The sequence below is a fragment of the Trichoderma citrinoviride genome, assembly GCF_003025115.1.
Source record: "Trichoderma citrinoviride strain TUCIM 6016 unplaced genomic scaffold BBK36scaffold_3, whole genome shotgun sequence".
In the NCBI taxonomy this organism is placed as follows: domain Eukaryota; kingdom Fungi; phylum Ascomycota; class Sordariomycetes; order Hypocreales; family Hypocreaceae; genus Trichoderma; species Trichoderma citrinoviride.
Window position 1 is genome coordinate 2,503,207 of NW_020194711.1, and position 22,867 is coordinate 2,526,073.

Sequence of the window (22,867 nt, forward strand, 5' to 3'; positions counted from 1 at the left end):
ATGTGTCGGCCGTGGTTAAGCAATTGCCGGTACGCAGCAGATAGCCGTTGGCAAGCCATAGAGCCGAGAATTCCCGACTTCTCACGCCCCGTCATTGGCTCGAAACGTACATACTAGATTTCACCACTCGTCTCCGTCCATTGACGAACAGGCTGTTAGCATGGCACTTCATTTGTCAAATTGCAGGCTGTTGATTGGGTCTTCCCCTTTGGCTACCGGTACCTTATTACCATACACCAGGCGGGGCATGATGCCTCTGGGTTCGTTCCTCCGATATCCTAGCCTTATATCGGACGCCGAGCATTGCATCTCGCTTTCCGCGTCGGCATAGCAGTTAGATGCTCGTCTCATTCTGATCCACATCTCATCTCAGGGACTTGATCCAGTTCCGTACGGGCTTGGATCACAGAACGGCCCCATAAGATGTCAAATTCTTTGATGGCGCTTAGTCACAGTTGACCATGATTGATTCCCGGCTTCCTGAGTCGTTACCCGTCAAACGACAGCCAAGGATCTCGGCAATGCTCAATCCGATAACTTTCTACACCAGCTCCCAGAGGCTTGCTATCCTAATACAGTGACGGAAACCTCAAAAGGCGGCCTCCGTCAATGACAATGACCAGCCCGTTGCAGTAAGCCCCTGCCTTGGATATCAGGTACAGAATCGTCCCCGCCATGTCCTGATCGTTGCCCATCCTCTGCAAGGGTATGAACTGCGCCGGCACTCTGCCAGGAGTATCCGAGTTCTCGTTGAAGCGGCTGACGATGGGTGCGGCCATTTCGCTCGGGAACACTAAAAGATGAAAAAGGGGGCGGGCACTTTGTCAGTACATTGTGGAATTGCCGTATCCGAGGTTATCTCGTGCCGATGGCGGAAAAGGGGGGGTTGGCACATTCACTTACATCCTGGGGCAATGCAGTTGGTCCTAGATGGTAAAGAGGAACTCGTCAGTCGACATGTGCAATCACAAAGGCTTACATACTCATTGACAAAGAAAGCACAAATAGTAAGAAGAGAAAACCAGGACAAGGACGCTGATAATTACCGGATATTCCATCGCGGCAGGGCAGCCGAGAGGTGCTTGGCAACGTGTGTCGCAGCCGCCTTGGACTGGCCGTATGCCCAGCCTCCAGGAGCGGCCTTGTTGAAGCCGGCGATGGAGCTGGTGACGATGATCTGGGACGTCTGCTCCACGTTGCCCTTTTTGTTTCCCGCGTCGAGGAGCTTCAAGAAGGCAATGGCCGTGAACCAGACCGCGCTCGTGTTGACGGCAAAGGCGTTTGTGTGCTCTTCGAAGCTGATGGACCAGTTGGAGTCTGCCCACTCCTCGAGCGTTGTGTCGTCCTGGAGCTGGACGGACTGAGGGCCGCCAATGCCCGAGTTGCAGACCAGGGCGTTGAGGTAGCCGGTGTCTTGCTTGATGAAGTCGACGGCCTCCTGCAGGCTGTCTTTGGACGTCACGTCGCACTGGACTGGTATGACGTTGGGGCCGAGAGAGGCTGCAGCAGCTTCAAGCACCTCGAGCCGTCGCCCACCGATGTAGACTTTGTGAGCGCCATTCTTGGCTAAGGCTCTGGCCATCATGAGGCCGATACCTGTGGAAGGGGAGGGAGTCAATCACATAAGTATTCATTTCACAAGAACTCTTCATCCCAGTCTGATAATCGCATCATGCACTCACCGGTGCCACCACCAGTGATGAAAGCCACAAGTCCATCGACATTGAAGAGGTTGGCGGCAACAACCGCCTCGTCCACACTCGGGCCCGTCATATTGTTTAGGTACAGGAGACTTATAGAAGCGTGAGCCCCTGCTTATATGAGGTTGTATTGGTCGATCGTTCTTGGTGTGCACCTCAGACTTCGCTGTACTTTGCCTCGCTGCACGTTCCGTCTCAATGGACAATTTCCCTCCTTCACCCCTCACTCTCGGACTTGATAGCAGTCGTCATGGGCTCGATTCCCCACCATTCTCGAGGTCCGGGAACCATCCCCATGCTGCAAGTTCTCCGTTGGTATGCCACACTGTGCTATACACCACATTAGCCTTGAGTCCAGGCTCAAACACAGTGTATATCTTATAGATGCGCACCCACCGCTAGCAGCCATGCGTGCAGGGATTTTTCGAACTTCTCCGATCCCAGATCTTATCTTAGCTTCAAAAATTGCCCAGAGCAACAGTGAAAAGAAGAAGAAGAAGAAGGAAAAAACAACAACATCGTCAACAAGGTCGACATGACGAAACGAAAGCGCTCCGTCGCCGAGACAGTGCAGATCAAACTAGACAAATACCGGATAGACATCTTCAAAGCTCTGGGCTCGGCCAAGGTCCATGAGCGGAAGCGCTTCAGCATCAAGCTCCACGAGCCGGGCATCACGGTTGCGAAGAAGACGAGGCTAGAGCGCGAATATGCCGTGCTAAAGGTGCGTCGCCCTACGAGCATGCATGTTTCTTTCAAGAAGAGACTGAGTGTTTAGCTGACCTGGTAACTTTCTCAAGGCCCTTGACCTGAAGCACACGGCGCGACACCACCTGCACACGAACCTTATGCGAATCAAGGCCGTCGAAACGTCACCAGACATTCCACAGGAGCTCCGCGACCCCGTGCCCTGGCCAGCTCTTCCGCAGGAAGAAATCACTCTCCGGAACAATGTCATAAGCATTCTCTGCAATGCGGCATCCGTCAGACACGTCCTCGATCGAGCAGTTGCTGACATCTGCGAAACTCTGGGCGTGCCGGTTCCGACCAAGTCGAAGCGCGTGAGGAACAAGAGGAAAGATACAGAGGATCAGCCCGCGGATAGGGAAGTAGAGGCAGTTAATGAGGTTGATGGAGAAAGCGCAAAGGCTCCAGCCAAGTCTGGAAAGAAGAAAGAGGCTGCGAAGGTGGATGCGAAGGAGGATGCCAAGGAGGAAGATGCTGAGGAATCCGATTTCGAAGGCTTTGGTTCTGATTCTAATGGTGACGGAGACGCTGATGAGCCTCGGCCGACGATTGAGGAGCTTGACGATTCAGACCAGGAATCTGAAATATCAAAGTTTGCTAATTTACTGGGCGGCTCCTCTGACGAAGACTCGGACGAGTTTGACGAGGAATTACTGGCAAAATATAGAGGAACAGAAAAGGTCAATCTCGACGACATATCGGTCTCTGGATCAGGGTCCGAAGACGAAGACGACGACAATGAAGGCGACGATGAGGAGGAAGAACCAGAATCTATAACCGGCTCACGGTCACCGTCGCCGATACCGAGAAAGAAACTAAAGACAGCGACCGACGACGACACTGAAAAGACAACGGCCACGAAAAAGACGAGCAAGGAGGAGAAGGAGAAGGAGAAGAAGAAGCGGGCAGCCAAGGCTGCGCTAAAGGCAGCTCGGCCGGGCGATTCCACATTTCTGCCCACCCTCATGGGAGGCTACATATCGGGGTCCGAGTCCGCGTCCGACATCGAGGCCCCGCGCAAGAAGCGCCGCGGCCAGCGGGCTCGCCAGGCCATCTGGGAGAAGAAGTACGGCGCAAACGCAAGGCACCTTCAGAAGCAGGCTGCAAAGGGCGGCCGAGACGCCGGCTGGGACATGAAGCGCGGAGCCGTGGGCCCAGAGGACCAGGGCCGCGGGAAGTGGAGGAAGGGCGGCCGCGGCTTGCCTGGGCGGCCCGCGGGGGGTGCTGCTGGTGGTGCCAGAGGCTATTCACAGGGCCGAGGAAATGATCGTGAACAGGGCAGAGCTGCGCCTGCGCCTAGGCCGCCGACGAAGAAGGATAATGAAGGGCCGCTGCATCCTAGTTGGGAGGCGAGGAAGAAGGCGAAGGAGGCGCAGAAGAATGTTGCATTTGCTGGCCAGAAAGTTGTGTTTGACTAGCGTTATAAAGCTGTACTGGATATCTAGTAGTCTAATATGGATATCTCTTGGATCGCTTGTTGATACCAAGAAAGCAATCCTCTCCAATTAGTATCAGAACTGATGCAGTTGATTATCGATTGCAAACAGGCGGGCCAGCCATCCTCGTTATACGTGTATGAGGGCTGCAATGAGGCTGAAAGTCATGATCACGACAATGATCATCTATCTCAGGTGATTGTTCCACTCAGAATAGAGACTAGTATCTGACTTGCATCGAGAAGACTAATCAATAAACTACAATCACCGTGATGCAGTGCGCATGGCCAGGCAGCAATAGCGGAGCTGAGCCACAACTGATTTTCCTTGTCAGAATATGAAGCAAAACATCATCGTCAAGGACAAACGCCCATCAAGCATCGGTTTCTTCTTTCTTTTCTTTGCTTTTCACCAAATCATCTGTATCAGCTTCTGATTGAGAATTCGAATTCCAAGCTATGGGGGGCCTCTTCTCTTTCCGCAGCGGTCAAGTCCACGAAGACTTCCCCAAGACCCCTCGCTCCACAAGGAAGCCTGCCCAAGACGTCTTCTCATACGACTTCTCCTCCGTCAAAGAGTCCATTCTGGACGACAATTCCCGCACATCGCTATGCCAGCACTGCGGCGTCCTTCGGCTCAAAGACCTAAAGCTGGTACAGCAAGACACCTCCCGAGGCAAGGAGCCGCCCGAGCTAAGAGCAGACGTCCCGGCCTTTGAAGAAGACCTCGTCTATCATCGAAAAGACGTTGTTCCTCACCTCCCTCATATGGCCGAATCAGCGGGCTCTAGATGCGGATTTTGTGTTCTGCTGAGGAATGCTGTGATATGGCATTTCAGGAGACACCCTTTGAGGCGTCTCCCTGGGGATATGATTGAGATTGTAAGAGTTCGGCATTACTGGAATAGCGGGCTTGCGGCGTTCACGGTGCATAGCCCAGCGTTTGTGAGGCCTGGGCATAGGTTTGATTATCTTACGTTTAGGGTCAGTGCCAAGCCGACGGGTATGAAAGCCATTGTATACATGAATAAGTGACTGTGTCTGTGGGGTGCTAACATGAGACGGGTTCCTGCTTAGATCCGTGTGCTTTCGTGTTTGATATCGAGTCGGAGCCTGTTCCGGAAAGTGTCATTTCTCCGGCCGGCATCTTTACGTTGAAGCAGTGGGTTTTTGGCAAAGGAGAGGAAAAGAAGGCTGCTCTACAGACGGCTTATCGGCCGACCAGACTCATTCACGTCGAAAGTCGAAAGGAAGCCAGCTTGCTTCGGCTTGTGGACAGCAGTCAAGCCGACATGGATGGAAAGCCTCCGCCATATCTGGCGTTGAGCTATTGCTGGGGAACAAAAGCCCCCTCTCTCATCACGACCAAGAGTAATTACGCCCACCTGAAGTCGTCCATCTCGTACGGTTCCCTGCCGAAGGCATATCAGGATACCGTTCGCATTGCGCAGGTTTTGGGCATAAAGTACGTCTGGATCGACGCGCTCTGCATCATCCAAGATGATGTGGAGGACTGGGAGAAGGAGTCTCAAATGATGGCGGAGATCTTTCGAAACTCTCTCGTCACCGTCATACCGCTCCGTGCAGCATCAACAGACGACGGGTTCCTTGGGCGAAACCCAAACATCAAGGTCTCTTACCATTCCGACGAGTGGAACGTCTGCGGTTCATTCTTCGTTCGCCATATGCCCTTTGCATACTTGGATGCCGAGTCTGCGATGCGCAATGCGCCCAGCTTCTCAGATCGGCCGATTTCTCTCGAGCTTCGGCATTCAGCTTGGCAGAGTCGTGGATGGACGTTTCAAGAAGACATGTTTGCTGTAAGAAAGCTGTACTTTGGGCAGCTCATGATGTACTGGGACTCTCTGATGCCCGTAGACATCATGAGAACGGAGGACACCATCATCGATGACAAGCTGGACCGTATTGACACCGCTGAGCTGTCCCTTATTCATTCGTCTGGGCCATGGCGAGGTGACTATGATTACGACGGCTGGTACTATCCGATTCTTCAGTACAGCAAAAAGAAGCTCACTTACGAAACCGACCGGTTGCCCGCTCTGTCTTCGTATGCAAAGCTCATCGCCAGCAAGAGCGGGGATACATATCTGGCCGGTCTGTGGAAGAACAATCTCCATCGCGGCCTGTTTTGGAAGCTGCAGAGGAGGGATCGTACGACTTTCGACACGTTGATGCAGAGACTGGCGCGTCCGTCCGAGTACATCGCGCCGTCCTGGTCCTGGGCGAGTCGTCGTGGAGCTCTAGACCTGGATAATTCTGACGAGATGAAGCTCGAGTGCGATATCCTCAAGGCCAAAACAAGCTCCTATGGAAGAGAACAATATGGCCGTGTCCGTGGCGGCTATCTTCTGGTCCGTGGAAAGGCCTGCGGTATTCCTGGGGGAAAGCTCCAGAAGCTGCCGCTCGGAACGCCTTACCTTGACATGCAATGCGAGTGGCTGGCTCTGGAGGACGAGCAGTATGTCGCGCAATGCGCGCTCGACTGGAGGTTGACCAACGACCAAGGCAAGCAGCTGTCGGAGGCCAGCGGACAATCCATCGAAGCGATTGTGATGCTCCTCGTGTCGAGCGGAAATACGACAACCCCAAGCGCCGTCTCCAGAAAACCTCAGGAGTGGGAGGACAATCCAGATGCCCCGCCGCTTGAGGTGCTGCACGGGCTGCTGCTGTATCCGACGGGGAAGGCGGATGACGAGTATTGGCGGGTGGGATTGTTCCATTCGCTGGCGGACGAGAAGGGTGGGAGGGCTTACTTTGAGCAGTGTGACGAGAGGACGCTGCGGATTGTGTAGCCCATGCTCGTTTATTTACTGTTGAACAAGGTGCTGAATCTTGCATGCTGAGATCCGACTAAAGCGTGCATGCATGAGCGCCATTCGAGCCTCAGTTCCGGAAACTTGGGTGCCATTGGCACGATAATTCGCAGAGTCGCCTTGTCAACTGCCCTTGTCTTGGACTGCAGGGAGTTTCGTGCATATGCAGTCCGTCACATGGGTGACAACACGGTGTTTGATGCATTCTCGGCACTCGCGTGCTGTTTGTGGCCAGCAAAGACATTCCAGAGACATTCCACGCTTCCATCCTCCTCGGAATGGAGACGATGAATCAGGCTTTTTGACGATGGTGTTTGCTTGGCTCTCTGTCCGTGCTTCGCCCTTTGTCCAGATTCTGGGAAGGGTCATGCGCACGTGCGGGCAGTGAGGTCATCGTCGCTAGTGCCCGCCAAGGCAACTCCCATCCATCCCCCAACGAATTGAAACGGCATCTCGATCCAGAACGGTGATGGCCTCAAACCAGGCTTGATCTAGCATTGTCTAGAACTGCCCCGATCCTCACCTACATGTACGAGGACTAAACCCTCCGGCAGCGGGAGTGGTGGCAAGCGTCATACTAGGCTGCGACTTCCTGTTATTGACAACCTGTGAGGGTCAGCGGGCAACTGCGCAGCGGGCGGCTTGGCTCCTGCCTCACCCTCACGGTGCGATCTCCTCCTCCTTCTTCAGCAACCATCTGCGGTTCATGACCCTCCAGAGGCTCATCTTCGCCTTCGATTCGCTCATTATTCCCTAACTGATATCATCCTCCCTGCTGCATCCCGTGTCTGTAGTATTTTGTTCTCCTCCTTTCACAATCAAGCCTCGATCTACTGTCCGATCCGCGTCACAAAGAGCCTCAGCAGCCCCCCTCTGCAGTGGTCCGCCCACGCTAATTGTCATTCGCTGACACCAACAGATCGGCTCGACGACAACCCTCAAAGACCCCTGTCAAAACAAGCTTCACCTCTCAAAGATGGCGTCCGCGATGGAAGACGTCATGCGCCATTCATTCGCCGATCTGCTCGAGCGGGAGGGTCACGAGCCGGGGTCCTCTCCAATCGCCGTCTCCTTCGGCTACCCCAGCTTTGCGGGCCCTCACAATCGCAGTCATTAGAGCGCATGCGATGATGAGGCTGCGGCCGGTCCCTCCAGACATGATATTATTAGTAGTATAACGCCTCTAAAGGGTCAACCCTGCGAGATCAATCCATCCCCCAGCATTGTGGGAGCCACGACACACTCCTCCTCGATACCCCTACAGCCTCATATTGACAGATTCCAATCCGGTACTGCTTCCATCACCATGGAGAAGCTCATGTCTGATCCAAGCGCTGGCTCCAAGGCGGCTAGCTACCCCAGCCTTGGTCGAATCTCCAAATCGGCCGGCAACGAGTCCATTGAAAAACGATCAATGTCTGTGCAAGAGACGGGTCATCATCCCCTGTCTTTTCAACAACCGTCCAAGATGTCCCGTCGCCGAGCCACGAGCCAGATTGCCTCCCCTGTGGTTGATTTTGAAGTGGCTATTGCAGAGAAGCCACGCAAGGCCACCCAGACCCATCAACCAGAGGACGAGCCCAAGTCATATTACATTATCAACCCCAAAATCCCCGGTTCGGCTTGGTTTATCACCAAGGGAAAGAGGAATTCCAGCAAATTCGAATATCAAGTTGAAAGAGTTCCAACTCATCTTGTCTATGTCCAGCAGAATCGCATAGGGTACCTGGTAGAGACAGCAATTCGTGACGATGTGACCGGGGCCGTTGCAGATCAATCCGTGTCCTGGACCCCTAAACTCCAGAGTGATTCTTCCACCCTCACATCTTCTTCCACAGAGCAAGCCGACAATGCCACAGGATCGCAGCCCGGTAAAAGGGTGAATCGGTTCGAGCGAGATGATTCCGAGGGTCAAGTCCACACGCAGCCACACGATGAGTCGAATATCATTCTTGAGCACAGAGACATTCCACTCATCACGAAGAGCATTATTCGCCAGTTGCGCATAGCTGGCTTCAAACAACACCACCCTAGCATGGAGGGGGATGAAGCTGTATTGCCAGAAGACGACGAAGAGCTCGAGAACACCATTAAGGCTAGTCTAATGGGGTTTAGGAGTCCAGTACAACGCAGCAATACACAGGAGACATTAGTGGAAGAGGCCTCTCCTCAAAGCAGACTGCCGGCCCAGTCTGCATGGGAGAACGCAAATCGACACATGAAGCCGCGACCATCCACAGTCGCAGGCCCAGCTATTACGTTGAGCACACCCCAGACGGCATTCACCGTCGCCGATTCAAGTCGCAAGCACAGTCGACAGCGAGAGGCATCATCGATGACAAGATTGGTCTCGCCGCACAGCGTCACCGCAAAAGCCTGGACGAAGCATGACGGTCATTCTGGAGAACCATCCGAGATCTCAGCTTCCGCCGACAATTCGCCAGATAAGCACTCGGCAGAAAAGCGCCAATCTCGGTCTTCTAACGACCATAGCCAGGATCAGGAGCTGCAGACATCGCAGGCCTCTCTCGGTTCTTCTAACGTCGCGTCGACTATCACGTCGTTTCCGAAACTTCTTTCCCGGCATTGTACTCGCGAATGGATCAAGCCCATCGCCAACCTGGAAGATACCTCGACAAGTTCATCCCACCAGGTGATGAATACGCAGACTGAAGATCTTTCACACCACCACCGGGCGCATTTCGATGAAGATCCGGTGTCAATGAGCTGGGATAACGATACTCTTCATTCTTCCAACGCCTCAGGCTACTTCGCGAATGAAGCTCCGAGTGCCAGACGCTCAACGGTATCCCAGCCTTCGATGAAGAACTTGAAGCATTTTGGTACTCATCTCGGTTCGGCGGCGCATCGACGTCGAAGTTGCCCGGCCGAGGATTCCAAGGCCGCCCCTTCGCAGGACCACTTCTTCCCCAACATCCTGGGCAAATTCTTCGCCGGCCGAAGTCGAGAAGCTCCTGGAAGTCCCGATTCAGGGGAAACACCCAATTCTGGCGCTCTAGAGCCTTTCAACTCGCCGGCTCATGAACATTTGCCAGTGACCACTCCTAGATCAGGGTATGGATCGCCTCCGAAACGCACCTCTACTGTGTCTTCGGAGGATAGAGCCAGGATACACGAGGCCCTCGTTGCGGGGAGCGGCGCGGCGGTGGACAGGCGTCGCCGAGATACGTGTTCGGAGGACTACAGGCCTCATGTGTGCGCGGATGACTTGGATAATTGAGTGATGGAGGACTAGATTGTGAAAATACCTGGACACGAGCAGCCTTTTACCTATGTAATATCATGTATGTAATCTTAATGTGTTATTTCATTCGAAGACTGTGCTCCTAGATCTGAGAAATGCTTCACGCCATGTATTATTATCTTGAGCCGTCCATGAACCCACCAGGCCTTTCGCGTCTCATTCTAAAACCGCCAGGCATGCATGCAGGTATTGAAAACCAACAAACCCAGCGAGATAATATTCACTTTTTGATCACACGCTTCGTTGCTAAAGAGAAGAATAACAATCCATGTACAAAAGGGATATACATTCATCCAATGGCTTGTTACACTCCGTATCAAAGCTCCCCCTGCATATGCCTTTATTCGCGCCTCATACCGCCTTGGACGCCCGCGCCTTATTCTCCCGATGCCTCCTCTCCTTGGCCGCCGTCTTCCTGCGCGTCATCCACGAGCGGTTCAGATCCCGGCGGTTCTCCCAGAACCACTTTTGGAAGTCCGTCGTCGCGGAATGTCGTCCCTGCGCGGGGCCGTCATCGTCACCGTCTTCTCCTCCTTCACCCTCTTCTTCTTCTTCCTCTTCGGGGTAGTGGTAGTCTTCTCGCAAGGCATTGGTCACGTCGTCCTCCATCTCAACGTCGTCCTCCTTGTCAGGCGAAGCCCAAAAGCGATGTGCGCGCGAGGGATGAGCGGTATCCGGCGTCGGGGCGGCACTACGGACGTTGCGCCACTCAAAGTCCTGCCGGGTGAAGGGCGTCATGGGCGCAAGGCTGGCGGGGGGCGCTGTGGCTTCGGGAGTCTCGTCGATGTCGTCTTCATCGGCTGCGGCGAAGAAGCTGAACGGCTCTGCCTCCTTTGGGGCAGACGTGGGGTTGTTGCCGTCGGGCTTGGGGCGCTTGTAGAGGGCCTCCAGGGGGTGTACCTTGCTGCCGTTTGTCGGGGTTTCGGGGGGAGGGATCTTGATGGCGAGGGGTTTGGTGTTTGTGGGGGTGGATTTGGAGGCGGGTGTTTTGGAGGAAGGTGTTGGTGTTGCTGCTTTTGTCGCCTTTGAAGACTGGTCTTCGCGCTTCGCATCTTCGTCCTCTTCGTCGTCTGACTCGTCGCTATCGCTTGTGTTGTCGCTTGAGGTATCGCTGTCTTCCTCCTTCTCGTCTTCGACCTTGGCTTTGGTCACAACCAGCGAGGGAATCTGTGCCGCCTCCTTCTTCGTTTCTTTCTTTGCTTCTTGTTTAGCATCGGCCTCGGACTCCGCCTCAGACTCCTCTTCGTCTTCAGATGAAGTGCCTTCTGATGAAGTCCCGCTACTGCTGGTGCTGTCATCATCGTCCGACTCCTCAGGCACCTTCTTCGGCGGAGGAGCTTTCTTCGGCCGCCGCGGGAGCTTCGTCTTTTCCTTCTTCTCTTTTACTTCCTCCACGAGATTGCCCTCCTCATCCACCCAACCCTTGCCCTCGACAAACTCAGCCGCCTTCTTTTGATCCGTTGTCGTAGACGTCTTGAGAAAGCTCGGGAATGTCGTAGTCTTTTCGAACTCGTGGATGACGACCTGTCGCGAGCTGCTGCCCTTTTTCTTGCTGCTCCTCTTCTTCTGCTCCAGCTCTTCTGGCGTCAGGTTCTTCGTCGTATTCGGCGGCAGCTTCGTCTTGAGCAAGCACTCCTCCCCTTCTGTGTACTTGGACTTTGGTCGCTTCTTCTTCTCCTTCTCCTTCTCCTTCCCCTTGTCTTTGTCCTTGCTCTCCTTGTTCTTCCTGTCCTTCCTCTTGTTCGCCGTCGGCGCCTCGGTCCATCCTCGCTTCACCTGGCGATCGTGCAGCGCCACGCCCTCCAAGACGTCCGGCTCCCGCTTCCGCTTCTTGGACTTGTCCTTGTCATCCTTCAACTTCTTCTTCTTCGCCTCGAGAGCCCCGTCTTCCGGCCCGGTGGGCTCGAGCCGCGTCTCCGGGCGGGCCTTTTCGACGCGCATCTTGCAGCCCTTGAGCGTCGTCCCGTTGAGCTTCCTCCGCAGCTTCTCCGCGTCCGCCGCCGGCAGGTCGACGAAGCCGTACCGCCGCTCGGGAAAGGTCTCGAGGGTGTGGTACGAGATGTTGCGCGCCGATGGCAGCACCGAGGCGGGGATCACGACCTTGACCAGCTCGGCATCAAGCGGCGAGATGTGAAGGCGGACAAAGTCGCTGGCGTCGTCGTCGCCCATTGGGAAACAAAACCGAGGGGAACAGATGGGACGCGGAAAGACGGGATCTCACGTTCTTTTTCATGCACCGCCTCCTGGAAGACACAGGTTCGTACAAACGCGCAACAAAAGTTGAGATTTTTCCGTCGATTTGGTGCAACGCAGTTAAGCGCCCAGGCTCATGGGAGAGGAAAGGGAAAAACTCTCCTGCAAAAAGGCGATAAGGAGCTTTTGGAAATTTTAGCGGGTCCAGGAACGAGAACGCGGAGTAGCGGCGCTGGTTGTTCCGTTAGGCGTTGGCTGTAGGATACAAGAATGGATTGAGATCTACTACTACCCTGAAGCTGACGGGAAATCTTGACCGCAATTCACTGGGATCTCGGAGGAAGATGGATGGCGGGAGTTTCAATCAACTTTGTGTTTTAGTTGTGAGATGTAAGAACAGGCGCCTGGGAGAACAGGAGGGCTGCTGCTTATGCTGCTCCCTGGTTGCCTCTTCATCACAAACGACAGGATGAAGCACCATACTTCACACGTTGGAATCTTCACCCACGATATTGTAAGACAGGCAGGATGAGCTGAACAGACTCGTTCCTTAAAGTCAAGACCCGAAGAATCCTGATATTCATTGCAATTAAAAGTGTACTTCATTGTTTGAGCCATATAAGACGACGCCACTCGATAATCTTACAAGAATTACAACCCGTCCCTCTCTGTGTATTGTCGAAAAATCTACCCTCTACTCTATAGACATGATATCCGATAATCTTACACATTGGGAGATAGGAGATCGTATTTGACACATCGTTCCACCTAAACAAAGATTTGTTAGCACGACCGTGAAACTCACCATCAGAGGAATGTCGAAGAAATGCAGCAAGATTGTAAAGGAGAAACTCACATCATCAACGCTAGCCTGCAAAAACTTCCTCGTCTCCAAACCCATCCACAGCATAATCATCGAAAAGTCGCCGTGCTTGGCCATTTCCGCGCCGCTCTGAGCGCTCAGCTGTCTCAGAATGGGCAGCGAGGTGCTCAGCAGGTCCACATCAGGGTTCAGACTCCGCCCGATGCCTTCCAGGAGCAGAATGCTGATCACCACGTTGACAAAGTCGCCCTCCAGGCGGACGTGATGGTTGCGCACCATGGAGAGCACCTGCTGCAAGATGTCACCGATCTTGACGTTTCCGAGAGCGAGGGTGCGGCTCTTGACGCTGAGGACGAGGTGCTGCATCTTGAGGGCGAATATCTCCTTGTCGATGACGGCCTCGGGCTGGCGGCATCGCTCACACATGAGATGGCCGGCTTTGTAACCGTCAAACTCGGCCACGGCTCGGAACAAGGCCAAGAAGTTGTCGCGATTGACTGCGTTCAGCTCCGTCACGAGACCCGTGTCTATGAAGATGAGCTGCGGACGATACCCCTCCGCATCGAGCTTGGCCAGCTCGGCCTCCCATGCTGCTTTATCCTTGCGGTGTCGATGTGGGCGTAGCCGTTCCAGAACCTGCTCTGTGACGTCGAGGTGGCGGTCATTGCTGTCTGAGGTGGACGGTTTGTCGGAAGACCGGCGCAGTCGAAGATTTGGATGTGCAGATTGGTAGAAGCGGACCATGATGTTACCCGGGTGCAAGTCGGCGTGGACAAAGTTGTCTAGCAGCAGCATCCGCAAAAAGGCATCTAGTCCCTCATCAGCAATGTCATGCTGGAAGACGCCGCCTCCGTTTTCCATAAAGTCTGCCAGAGGGATGCCCTGTGCAAATTCCTCGATGAGGACGTTGCGGGTAGTAAACTCGTGATAGGGGAAGGGGAATGAGGCTGTCGTCCTGTCTTTGAAATTCTTTCTAAACATCTCCAGGTTGGCGGCCTCTATGCGTAGATCTAGCTGGAGCTTCATCATCTCCCCAAACTGGGCAACCTCATCCGGCAGGGATAGCCACTCAATCGTGGGGATAGCGTTGAGTAGGGTAGCGAAGAAGCCCATGATTCTCAGATCCCGCCGCACGATGCGCTCGACGTTGGGATGCAGTACCTTGACGGCGACATATGTCGATGGGACTTGGTTGGGAGAGCTCTTCAGAACAGTAATCACGCGTTGCTTCACATTCTGAGTAAGAGGTCGTGGCTCCTTGGAAATGACGTCCTGCTCCTGTGGCAAGGCGAGATCGGGCTTGAGCTTTGCTTTGTAGACCTGGGCGATTGCGCCAACTCCAAGGGGTGTCTCGTGGAACTCGTCAAAAATGTCATCGAAAGAACGTCCATTGAACGCAGCCTCGACCGTCTTCCTGGTAACGCGCATGGAGTGGGCCGGCGCATTCGAATGCAGCTTGGACATGGCGTCGCACATGGCCGTAGGGAAGATGTCGGTCCTCGACGCCGCCCACTGGCCGAGCTTGATGAAGGCAGGGCCCGCCAGCTCCATGGACTTGACGAGAAAGCCATACCACCAGAGAGTGCCGCTCCTCTCGCCGTCCTTGTCGGGATGCCGCCGCCCAAGCCAGATGGCAGGGACCGAGAGAATGACCGGCACGAAGATGACGACGAGGTGTAGGAACCGTGTGCCGGTGCAGATGGGCTCCCAGACGTAGAGATCCCAGAAGAGCAGGACCTGGTGCACAAGCCGGGAGACGCCTCGCTCGTCATCGCGGACAGTTTTCCGAATCTCCTCGCGCGAAGCCTCCAACATGCGATGCTCGCCCGTCTTGTCGCTCTCGCCATTGTTCTCCTGGGAGAGCTGGATGAAAGCCCCCGCGCCCAGAGCGGCGGCGCCGGCCGAAGAGCACAGCGCTACCCTGGCCCTCGGCCGTTCTCCGCCTCTCCATGCCGTCTGTCTCGCAGTGTGAATCCAGCCGTGCAGTCTCGTCTGCCGCAGCGCTGGATGTGGTCGAAATAGAGCGCGCCCACAGAGCCGGCCCAAGACGAAGCCGGTCCTCATGTCGGCGGACAGTCTCGCGTGCTCAATTCGGGGCCGGTACGAGCCGAGATCATAGTAGAAGCCTCATCAGACAAACAATGAGAGGGAAATAAAAGAGAAGGACGAGAGCCTCATCTGAAGTCATCGGAGATTCACAAGCTGCTCCACGGAAACCCGAAACCCCTGCAAGTTGCCGGGACCGATCGGTGACGTAGTGGAGTGGTCACGGCGATAGCCCGGGTAAACACGTGAAGGAAAAAAAAGTTGCGAGTTCGGATTTGGCTGTGGCTGGAAGTGATGCGATATTGGCGTTTGGGCTTGGATTTTTCTCGCCTCAAATCCGACTTTCCCCTCCATCGACTTCGTATATCCTTGACGCAGATCCTACCAGTCGCTTGCGAACCGCGACGCGCAATCTATAGTCTTTGCAAGTAGCTGATCTATCTATATACCCTTATTACTGAATATCGCAATGGGCTGGTTCTGGGCCGAGCCGCCGCCTGAGGCCGGCATTCCGCAAGGACACCCTGCCGTGCCTTTGAACAAAGAGCCTCCGGTATGAACGAACTCTCAAGCCTCAGCCTTGGGCAAAGCTGGATAGAAGCTTACAAGCAGCAGCCCGGATGCCCGATGCACCAAAAGGCCGCCGATGCCTTCAACCCACACAAAGCCAAACCCGTCCAGCCCGTCGAGAAGCCGTCGTCCTCCGGCTGCCCGGTCCCCCACGGCTCGTCGTCGCCTCTGCCGCCGTCTTCCTGTCCCGTGCCCCATGGCTCCCGTAACCAGCAGCAGGAGGAGCCCAAGTCGCTACTCTCTCAGCTCAACCCCCTCAATTACATGTTCCCGGACCTGTCACAGAAGCCAGCGCCTAAGCAAACAATGGCGCTGCCGACGGAGCGCGAAGAGTCCTCCATCCCCAAGGGCTCCGGCGACGGCACATGGGAGTATCCGTCCCCCCAGCAGATGTACAACGCCCTGCTGCGAAAGGGCTACACCGACACGGACATCACGGCGGTGGAGTCTATGGTCTCTGTGCACAACTTCCTGAACGAGGGCGCGTGGCAAGAGATTGTCGACTGGGAGAAGCGGTTTGCGCGCGGCCTGTACAGGGGCTGGCAGGTCTGCAAGCGGGGAGAGGCGCACGCGGAGGAGGAGCTGGATCGGCACTGGGATGGGGTCGAGGTCAACCCGACGCTCATTCGCTTCCAGGGCCGGCCCAAGGACCTCACGCCCAAGGCGACGATGCTGCAGGTCCTGGGCTGGATCTACCCCGAGAAATTCGGGTAAGGAGGAAACTTTCCCACACATGATGACAAGGGAAAAAAGATTAGACTGGCTAACGTGATTGTCTTGTTCAGAACGGACCTCCCCTTTGATCGTCACGACTGGTACGTCTCCCGCGACGTCAACGGCGAGAAGAAGGAGATCCGCTACGTCATCGACTACTACTCCGGCGAGCCGGAGCCGACCGGGGAGCCCGTCTTCTACCTCGACGTCCGGCCCGCGGCCACGCCCCTGGGCGCTGCCGAGCGCATCATCCGCTGGAGCACCGACGTGTGGTGGAAGGCGATAGGCGGCGACCAGCGGGAGCAGAACCCGCAGCCATTCTTCCGCCACAACGCCGTCAAGCCTTGGGGTTGAGGAATGATCAAGTCTTTTGACGATGAGGATGAAAAGGAGGAGGATGAGTGATGAGTGATGAGGATGGCTTGTGGCCCCTTTGCTGCTGCGGTGGGCTTTCGCAATTCGGTTCGACAATCTCCCTACATAACTCTTAATGACCCATGCTTGTATCTCTTGTATATTATCATGAATGGAACAGGCGTTGTTGTATCATAATAGATCTCCTTACTTACATCATATGTTGCTTCGTATAAGGCCATCGCGTCCATTTGGTTCTTGTTGCATTGCACAATCCAAGAATCTACCAATTGAGATATTAAAAGTTATATGTATTGACCGTAGCCTGAACTATCCTTCCGCTAAAGACGAGCCATGATTCCCTTTCCCTCGTCCCCCCTCAATCCGCTGTATCCACGCTGTAGAATGGTGTCGTGACAGCCTACCTACCTACCTTATGGACATTGGTGTGTTTCTACATTATTTCCTACAAACGCCCGGCAAGCAGCGGGGAATGACTGTTCCCGTAAAACCAGCCCCTTGATGATGAGAGAAAAAGACGTGAAAAAAAGGAGCAAAAAGAAGAAAAAGGGTATCAAGTACCCGTCGCTGTCAATGAGAAAGTCTCTCATAAGACTCTCATAAGACCCTTGAGGTCATATACACTGGTAGTTGCTGGCGAGCCAGCTCGTCCCTTGACCTGGACTGATCCCCTTATTGCTGTGGTCGATGATATAGACGTGCTGCACTATTCTTGTGCCTCCTTATAGGTAGCTGCCGCTTGCTTCAGTCTGTACTGGCACTCAGGTCCATCGGTTTCTCCCAGAGGTTTCGTAAGAGTGCACCAATGCCATCCTCTTCCTCGCCTCCTACGAGACTAGAGCCACTGAGTCTCTCACTCAAGCGGTTCATGTCGTCTCCTTCATAGGCGGAATCTCCGTCGTTGGTCTTCACCGAGCCCCCGAGCCTGGCGGGGAGTAACTGGCGTCCCTCCGGCATGCTCACGTTTCGAATGTGGCGGATCGCGAGATCTGTTGCTGATCTCTTGCTGGCCGTCGTAGAGCCGGTGTTGGCGCGAGGAATCCTCTTGGTCTTGTCCAGGCCAGGCAGCTGGCTTAGGCGATTCAGCGATCGCACAATTGGGTTCTGGTGGCGCCGGACGACCAAGTATTCCATGCCTGTTCGCTCCAGGAGCTTGCCAACACGCGGATCCCGGCTGTTGCCCCCATCGTGTCCCGGATCTCCGATGCCAATCAGAGGCCCGGCTCCTACGACTCCGCCAACGCCAGGCACTGCCTGCCCGGGCTCGAGCGATGAGCTGGCCCGCTGCAGGTTGAGCTTCTGCTGTGTGCGTGAGGTGTTTGCCGGAGGTGCAGCCGTCCTCTTGGCGGCCTTGGGCACCAGCGCACTATCTTCACTCTCTATCGGGAGAGCGCTTTCACTGGGATATTCGTGAGACCGTGAGAGCATGGTCGTCCCTTGTGGCCGCGGCGGGAGGCCCTCGGATTTGTGGGAGCCTCCTCCGCGAATGGGGTTGTAGAATGAGCCCTCGCTGGTGAGGCCTGAGCTAGGGACCTCGACGAAGCGCGAAACCAGCCCGTCGTCATGGCTGCCCGCCGACGGAGAGGGCTCATGAGCGGTCGGATGGAGGGTCGCGTGGTGGTCGGGCGACAGGTACTTCGGGGCGGCCTTGGCCTTGGCCATGGCGATGTCGGTGGACATTTGGGGCGGAGCGCCGTGGGACGAGGTCCTCTGCAGCAGTCGCGTCGTCGGCATGTCCTTTCGCTCCGGTTCTTTGCGAGGGGGCGACGAGGACGACTCGGGCGGCGCGGCCAACGCGCTGGGCGTCTGCGGACGGGAGTTTGCCGTGGTGCTGCCGGGCGGGTAGGACGAGTGCGTGCTGCTGTTGAGCGAGCCCTTGCGCGACAGATAGGGTGAGTTGGAGCCGCTGGCGTCAACCCATTCGTCTTCCGCGTCGTCCGAGCCGAGATCGAAATGGACCTGCGACCTGGCGGGCTTGTCGACCTTGTCGGGCTTGTGGATGCCGGTGCCGCTGGAGCTGCGTTTCAGCTTGTCGGCGGACTTGGGGCGCTTGCTGATCTCGACATGCGACCGGTTGCGCTTCAGGGTGCTCTCCAACGGGCTCTTGGAGATGGTGGCGTCCGGGTCGTGGTGCGGCAATTTGGCGTCGCTTGTGACGCGGCGGTGCGGCACCGGGCGCAGGGCGAGCTGGGCTTCGAGGTCGGTGGGCGAGCCCTGCCTGCGGTGCAGGTTGACGCGCGACGAGCTGTGGTTGTGCTTGTGCAGGCCCTTGCTGGCGGAGGGCACTCGACCGTGCAGGCGGCCGACGTGGTGCTGCTTCTGGTGCTTGGGGCGAGCAGCAGAGGCGTGGCCCGATGAGGTGACAGTGTTGGCCTCGCTGTGGTCGCTGGCATGGTGGTTGAGGGGAGGGCGCTTTGATTGGCCGGCCGGCGCAGCTGCAGCTGCAGATGCAGATGCGCTGTCTTGGTCGCTGTCCGAGGCCATTGCGACTTGGTCTGCGTCAAGGTATGGAACTCTGCGTCAAGTCGGCGTCTGGCTCGGGCGCCTGACCTTGCTGCCCGTGAGGCTGCCGCAGACGGGCCTCGTCTCGTGTCGACGGCTCCCGACACGCCGCCGTCGCCTCGATGCTGGTGCCGGCGATGGCCTGGCCGTGACTTGCAACAGCCCTGGACCCGACGGGATCCTGGTGGAGGGTGTGAGACACGTGTGAATGGCTGTGGTGGCAGCAGAGGGTGGTCGATGTTCGGCTCAAAGCGACGCGATGCGACAGGCGGCTTTCCGAGCGGTCCAGGGGGGTGGCAATTGACGGGCAGCGCCTGTGCTGTGCCCGGAGCTGTCTGGTACTTCCAAGTTGGCTTGTAAGAAGGATAAGGTAGGAGGAGCAAGGCGCTGCTGCTCTGGTCTGGTACCTCTGCCGTGCTCGTACTATATGTACAGGCTGTGCCGTGGCAGCTCGGGGAGATGAAAAGCTGGGCGGCCGGCCGTAAGCGGCGAATTGGCGGCGGCAGGCGAGGGATTGCCGGGTGCACAGGATGCTGGCGATGCTGAGAGATGGAGGAGGAGGGCAGGTCGGAGAGAAGCAGATGGAAAGACGGTGACTGGGCTGGTCTTAAACACGGAGGGAAAAAAAGTGCGATCAGAGGCCATGCGTTTGCTGCTCGCGGCAGGTGGAGGGTTGAACAGGCCGGAGTGGACTTGGACGGCACATGTACAAGTAGGTAATTGTCATGCCCTAAGAAGGGAATAGTCGCCGTTCCCGAAGACAGACCGCTGGACTGGGCCGAGAAAGAACTTGGATCGAGGGAGACGGACAGCAAAGAAGAGGGCCGGAGGGTCCAACGAGGATGGTGGGTGGCCGAGGCTGCGCAGTGGTTGCGGCTCTGGCTTTGCTTTACTGTAGAGGCAAACCGAGCTTGTCACAGTCCGTCAGTCCGTCACTCGTAAGTCAACCATTGATCTGGCTGCCTTTTTTTGATTTGTTTGCTACTGGCCCGTCATCAAGAAAATACGAAGCGCCGCTCTCTTGCATCGCCAGAGTTGCCGTGACGGACGGACAGCACAAGCGTGCACAGAAGGGCGCAGAAGCTTCGAGTCTGCATTGCGATAAACGAGCCTTCACAAACTCTGTTCCCTTCATCTTTCTCACCCTCTCCGTTCCCAGCCAGCCACCAGACGGCTCATTCGTCCGCTGCTGTTCGGTGCGGCCAAGCTGGAATGCGACCCAGAGACAGTGTCTTGGCTCTAATCACCCAGCTTGCTCAATCGGCATAATTTGCGTCATACTTCCCGCTTGCTGCTGTCTCTGCTTCTGTCTCCCGTCTGTTTCTGGTCTGCTCTGCTCTGTGCTCCCTCGTGGCGTTTGGGCCGCATCAGGCAGTACGACCATCCAATCTCGCTCCCCCAGGAATGGCGAGTCCAACTCCGCTGAATGGCTGGAGCCTCCGCGCTGTGGCGCACCGGTGAAGCTCCTCTTGCACATCATTTTTGCCCCGGGGGGTAAGACAACTAACAGTAACTGGCTGTTATTCTCGGCCTTGCACAACAAGGCTCGTGAGGACAGCCTTTGGAATAGTAGCAGTACTATGCCGGTGTGTTTCGTCTTGCAAAATAAGCCTCTGCTTCTCCTCTTCTACACACCCCAAATTTCCATGACCGATCCTACCGAAGCTCGAGTCGTTCCAGATCACTACTAGTAGTAGTAACACTCGGCCGAATCGCTGCTGCCTAGGACTGCCCAAACTGTGTGCCCCGTTGCCCAATACTATCCTCAGAAAGATGCACGCTTAAACCTGGTTCTCTACGGAGTCTGCCATACGAACGAACTAGTAGTATCCGTATGTACAGTAGATGCATCAGCTATTCTCTCCGCATAGCCCTTGTTCCTCACGTAGTTATGACGTTGAATAACCTGAAGCGTTTCATTGCTATGCTCATCTCATCCTGCTATCATCTGGTTGGGTGACGGCAGAGCAATGGGCCTATCGAGATGCATCGTCACAATACGCGTATTGCATCAAGTCGGCACCGATCCCGGAGCGCCAGAGAAGAAGGTCATCAAAACCCAGTGCTGTTTGCACTTACACATGCCATAAACTACTTTTATTATTCCAATTTCCGCATTGAATCGTGAGCCTCATATGGGAATAGTTATCCAATGTGTTGAGCTGAGATTTAGGTCTAATGTTTTGATATGTATATGCTGAGGCTCATTGGGCCTGATCCCGCATCTTGCAGCGGAATTGCCGCGAGAGTTGAAGCATCACGTGACATGTCTCAATCCGCCATTCATCTCTCTGATAAGCAGCTCAGCCCCACAAAACTATTACAGATAGAATGGACCATCACCATCTCACGCATCTGCAGTTGAGCTCCGGTCACTGCGCTTTTCCCATCTTTCAAAGGCGTCGCGACTCCCTCTGGCAACTTCCATCTATCGAAAGCGATTTCTGCGCATCAATCAGGCAAACCGCTCGACAATGTCCTCGATCGAAGAGCTTCAGGCTGAGCGACAGACATATCAGGAACAGGTATGGACTATCTATCTCCGGGACTCTTTGCCGCCCTGGCTGTGTTTTCCAAGGCCCGCTGCTAACCCGACCTTAGTTGGATCTTGTTCTTGGCCAGATTCGCGATGACCCCGACAATGTCGAACTCAAGGCCCTGCACTCGGAGCTGACCGAGTTCATCCGCCTGCTCGACGAAAACATCGCCGAGCTCAAGTCGAAGCAAGCGCCTAAGCCCGCCGAAAAGCCCGCCGCGCCATCTCCTGAGCCGGCCAAATGGTCCAAAGAGAACCATCCCGCCTTCAAAAAGGCCGCGCCGCCGGTCGAGGACAAGGAAGAACCCATCGTGCACTATCAGGTGAACGATACTGTCCTGGCGAAATGGATCTCGGGCGACAAGGCTTTCTATCCGGCGCGCATCACGTCCATCACTGGATCGTCCACCGACCCCATCTACATCGTCAAGTTCAAGTCTTACGATAATACAGAGACTCTCAGGTCGCGGGACATTCGTCCCATTACCAACAAGCGAAAGGCCGAAGGGCCTCCATCAGCGTCTACCACCCCGGTGGCTACCACGCCGGCGCCTGGCGTCGTCAGCTCGGCCGGCGCCACGATGTACACAGAGGCACAGAAGGAGGCAGAGGCAGACAAGAATGCCCCCAAAGCGCCTAAGCCCAAGAAGATCAAGGCCACCAAAGAACTCGAAGCTGGCAAGTCCAAATGGCAAGATTTCAACGCCAAATCCAAGTTTGCCAAATCTCACAAGAAGGACTCCATGTTCCGCACGCCCGAGGGAATTCACGGAAGAGGTACGTTTCCAGCCAAAGATTCGATCGCAAAGGCATTTTGACTGATCCTCTTCACGTGTAGTTGGCTTCACTGGCTCTGGCAAAACAATGAGAAAGGACCCTACCCGTAGTCGTCATGTCTACCAGGTTAACGAAGAGCTCGACTAAATGCTTTGCCTACATGAGCCGATGCCGAAGGTTTTGGACCAGGGACAGGGATATTGAAGGCGTTATGGAGTTGGAGGATTATTGTTGATACCGCGGTAATCTACCTTGCATCAATTGTGGCACAAGCTAACTGTTATGCGTTTTGCCATTTTTTCCACACCAGAACAATGATATCACGGTTTACGAGAACCCTTGGGTTATGG

General features: G+C 55.4%; 10 protein-coding genes across 10 annotated transcripts; 6 read left to right on the plus strand and 4 right to left on the minus strand.

Annotated features, from left to right (window-relative positions):
- Positions 1 to 569: 569 nt before the first annotated feature.
- BBK36DRAFT_1139215 (NAD(P)-binding protein) lies at positions 570 to 1,773 on the minus strand (the record flags this gene model as incomplete). The annotated part of the gene is made up of 4 exons (XM_024893293.1): positions 570 to 793; positions 904 to 926; positions 1,047 to 1,596; positions 1,683 to 1,773. The coding sequence occupies 4 exons, from the start codon at positions 1,771 to 1,773 to the stop codon at positions 570 to 572; spliced, it is 888 nt and encodes a 295-aa protein (XP_024752454.1).
- Positions 1,774 to 2,235: 462 nt separating this feature from the next.
- On the plus strand, positions 2,236 to 3,865 carry BBK36DRAFT_1112778 (Bud-site selection protein; the record flags this gene model as incomplete). The annotated part of the gene is made up of 3 exons (XM_024889837.1): positions 2,236 to 2,424; positions 2,501 to 3,240; positions 3,319 to 3,865. The coding sequence occupies 3 exons, from the start codon at positions 2,236 to 2,238 to the stop codon at positions 3,863 to 3,865; spliced, it is 1,476 nt and encodes a 491-aa protein (XP_024752455.1).
- Positions 3,866 to 5,174: 1,309 nt separating this feature from the next.
- Positions 5,175 to 5,486, plus strand: BBK36DRAFT_1112648 (hypothetical protein; the record flags this gene model as incomplete). Its single annotated transcript, XM_024889824.1, has 1 exon — positions 5,175 to 5,486. A coding segment is annotated over one exon (312 nt), but the record flags the coding sequence as incomplete, so codon positions are not given.
- Positions 5,487 to 5,765: 279 nt separating this feature from the next.
- On the plus strand, positions 5,766 to 6,695 carry BBK36DRAFT_1112487 (hypothetical protein; the record flags this gene model as incomplete). Its single annotated transcript, XM_024889811.1, has 1 exon — positions 5,766 to 6,695. The coding sequence occupies one exon, from the start codon at positions 5,766 to 5,768 to the stop codon at positions 6,693 to 6,695; it is 930 nt and encodes a 309-aa protein (XP_024752457.1).
- Positions 6,696 to 8,022: 1,327 nt separating this feature from the next.
- Positions 8,023 to 9,957, plus strand: BBK36DRAFT_1193340 (hypothetical protein; the record flags this gene model as incomplete). The annotated part of the gene is made up of 2 exons (XM_024896809.1): positions 8,023 to 9,679; positions 9,791 to 9,957. 2 exons carry the CDS (start codon positions 8,023 to 8,025, stop codon positions 9,955 to 9,957), a joined length of 1,824 nt encoding a protein of 607 aa, XP_024752458.1.
- A 374-nt stretch (positions 9,958 to 10,331) lies between these two features.
- Positions 10,332 to 12,150, minus strand: BBK36DRAFT_155701 (hypothetical protein; the record flags this gene model as incomplete). Its single annotated transcript, XM_024897640.1, has 3 exons — positions 10,332 to 10,521; positions 10,579 to 11,039; positions 11,136 to 12,150. The coding sequence occupies 3 exons, from the start codon at positions 12,148 to 12,150 to the stop codon at positions 10,333 to 10,335; spliced, it is 1,665 nt and encodes a 554-aa protein (XP_024752459.1).
- A 747-nt stretch (positions 12,151 to 12,897) lies between these two features.
- On the minus strand, positions 12,898 to 15,061 carry BBK36DRAFT_1111843 (ABC1-domain-containing protein; the record flags this gene model as incomplete). The annotated part of the gene is made up of 2 exons (XM_024889741.1): positions 12,898 to 12,942; positions 13,031 to 15,061. The coding sequence occupies 2 exons, from the start codon at positions 15,059 to 15,061 to the stop codon at positions 12,898 to 12,900; spliced, it is 2,076 nt and encodes a 691-aa protein (XP_024752460.1).
- A 302-nt stretch (positions 15,062 to 15,363) lies between these two features.
- BBK36DRAFT_1134683 (hypothetical protein) lies at positions 15,364 to 16,715 on the plus strand. The gene is made up of 4 exons (XM_024892386.1): positions 15,364 to 15,455; positions 15,504 to 15,596; positions 15,659 to 16,323; positions 16,399 to 16,715. Exons 2-4 carry the CDS (start codon positions 15,513 to 15,515, stop codon positions 16,679 to 16,681), a joined length of 1,032 nt encoding a protein of 343 aa, XP_024752461.1. The 5' UTR covers positions 15,364 to 15,455; positions 15,504 to 15,512; the 3' UTR covers positions 16,682 to 16,715.
- A 731-nt stretch (positions 16,716 to 17,446) lies between these two features.
- Positions 17,447 to 19,186, minus strand: BBK36DRAFT_1112435 (hypothetical protein; the record flags this gene model as incomplete). The annotated part of the gene is made up of 1 exon (XM_024889805.1): positions 17,447 to 19,186. One exon carries the CDS (start codon positions 19,184 to 19,186, stop codon positions 17,447 to 17,449), a length of 1,740 nt encoding a protein of 579 aa, XP_024752462.1.
- Positions 19,187 to 21,678: 2,492 nt separating this feature from the next.
- BBK36DRAFT_1193355 (hypothetical protein) lies at positions 21,679 to 22,664 on the plus strand (the record flags this gene model as incomplete). Its single annotated transcript, XM_024896810.1, has 3 exons — positions 21,679 to 21,729; positions 21,806 to 22,517; positions 22,579 to 22,664. The coding sequence occupies 3 exons, from the start codon at positions 21,679 to 21,681 to the stop codon at positions 22,662 to 22,664; spliced, it is 849 nt and encodes a 282-aa protein (XP_024752463.1).
- Positions 22,665 to 22,867: the final 203 nt, after the last annotated feature.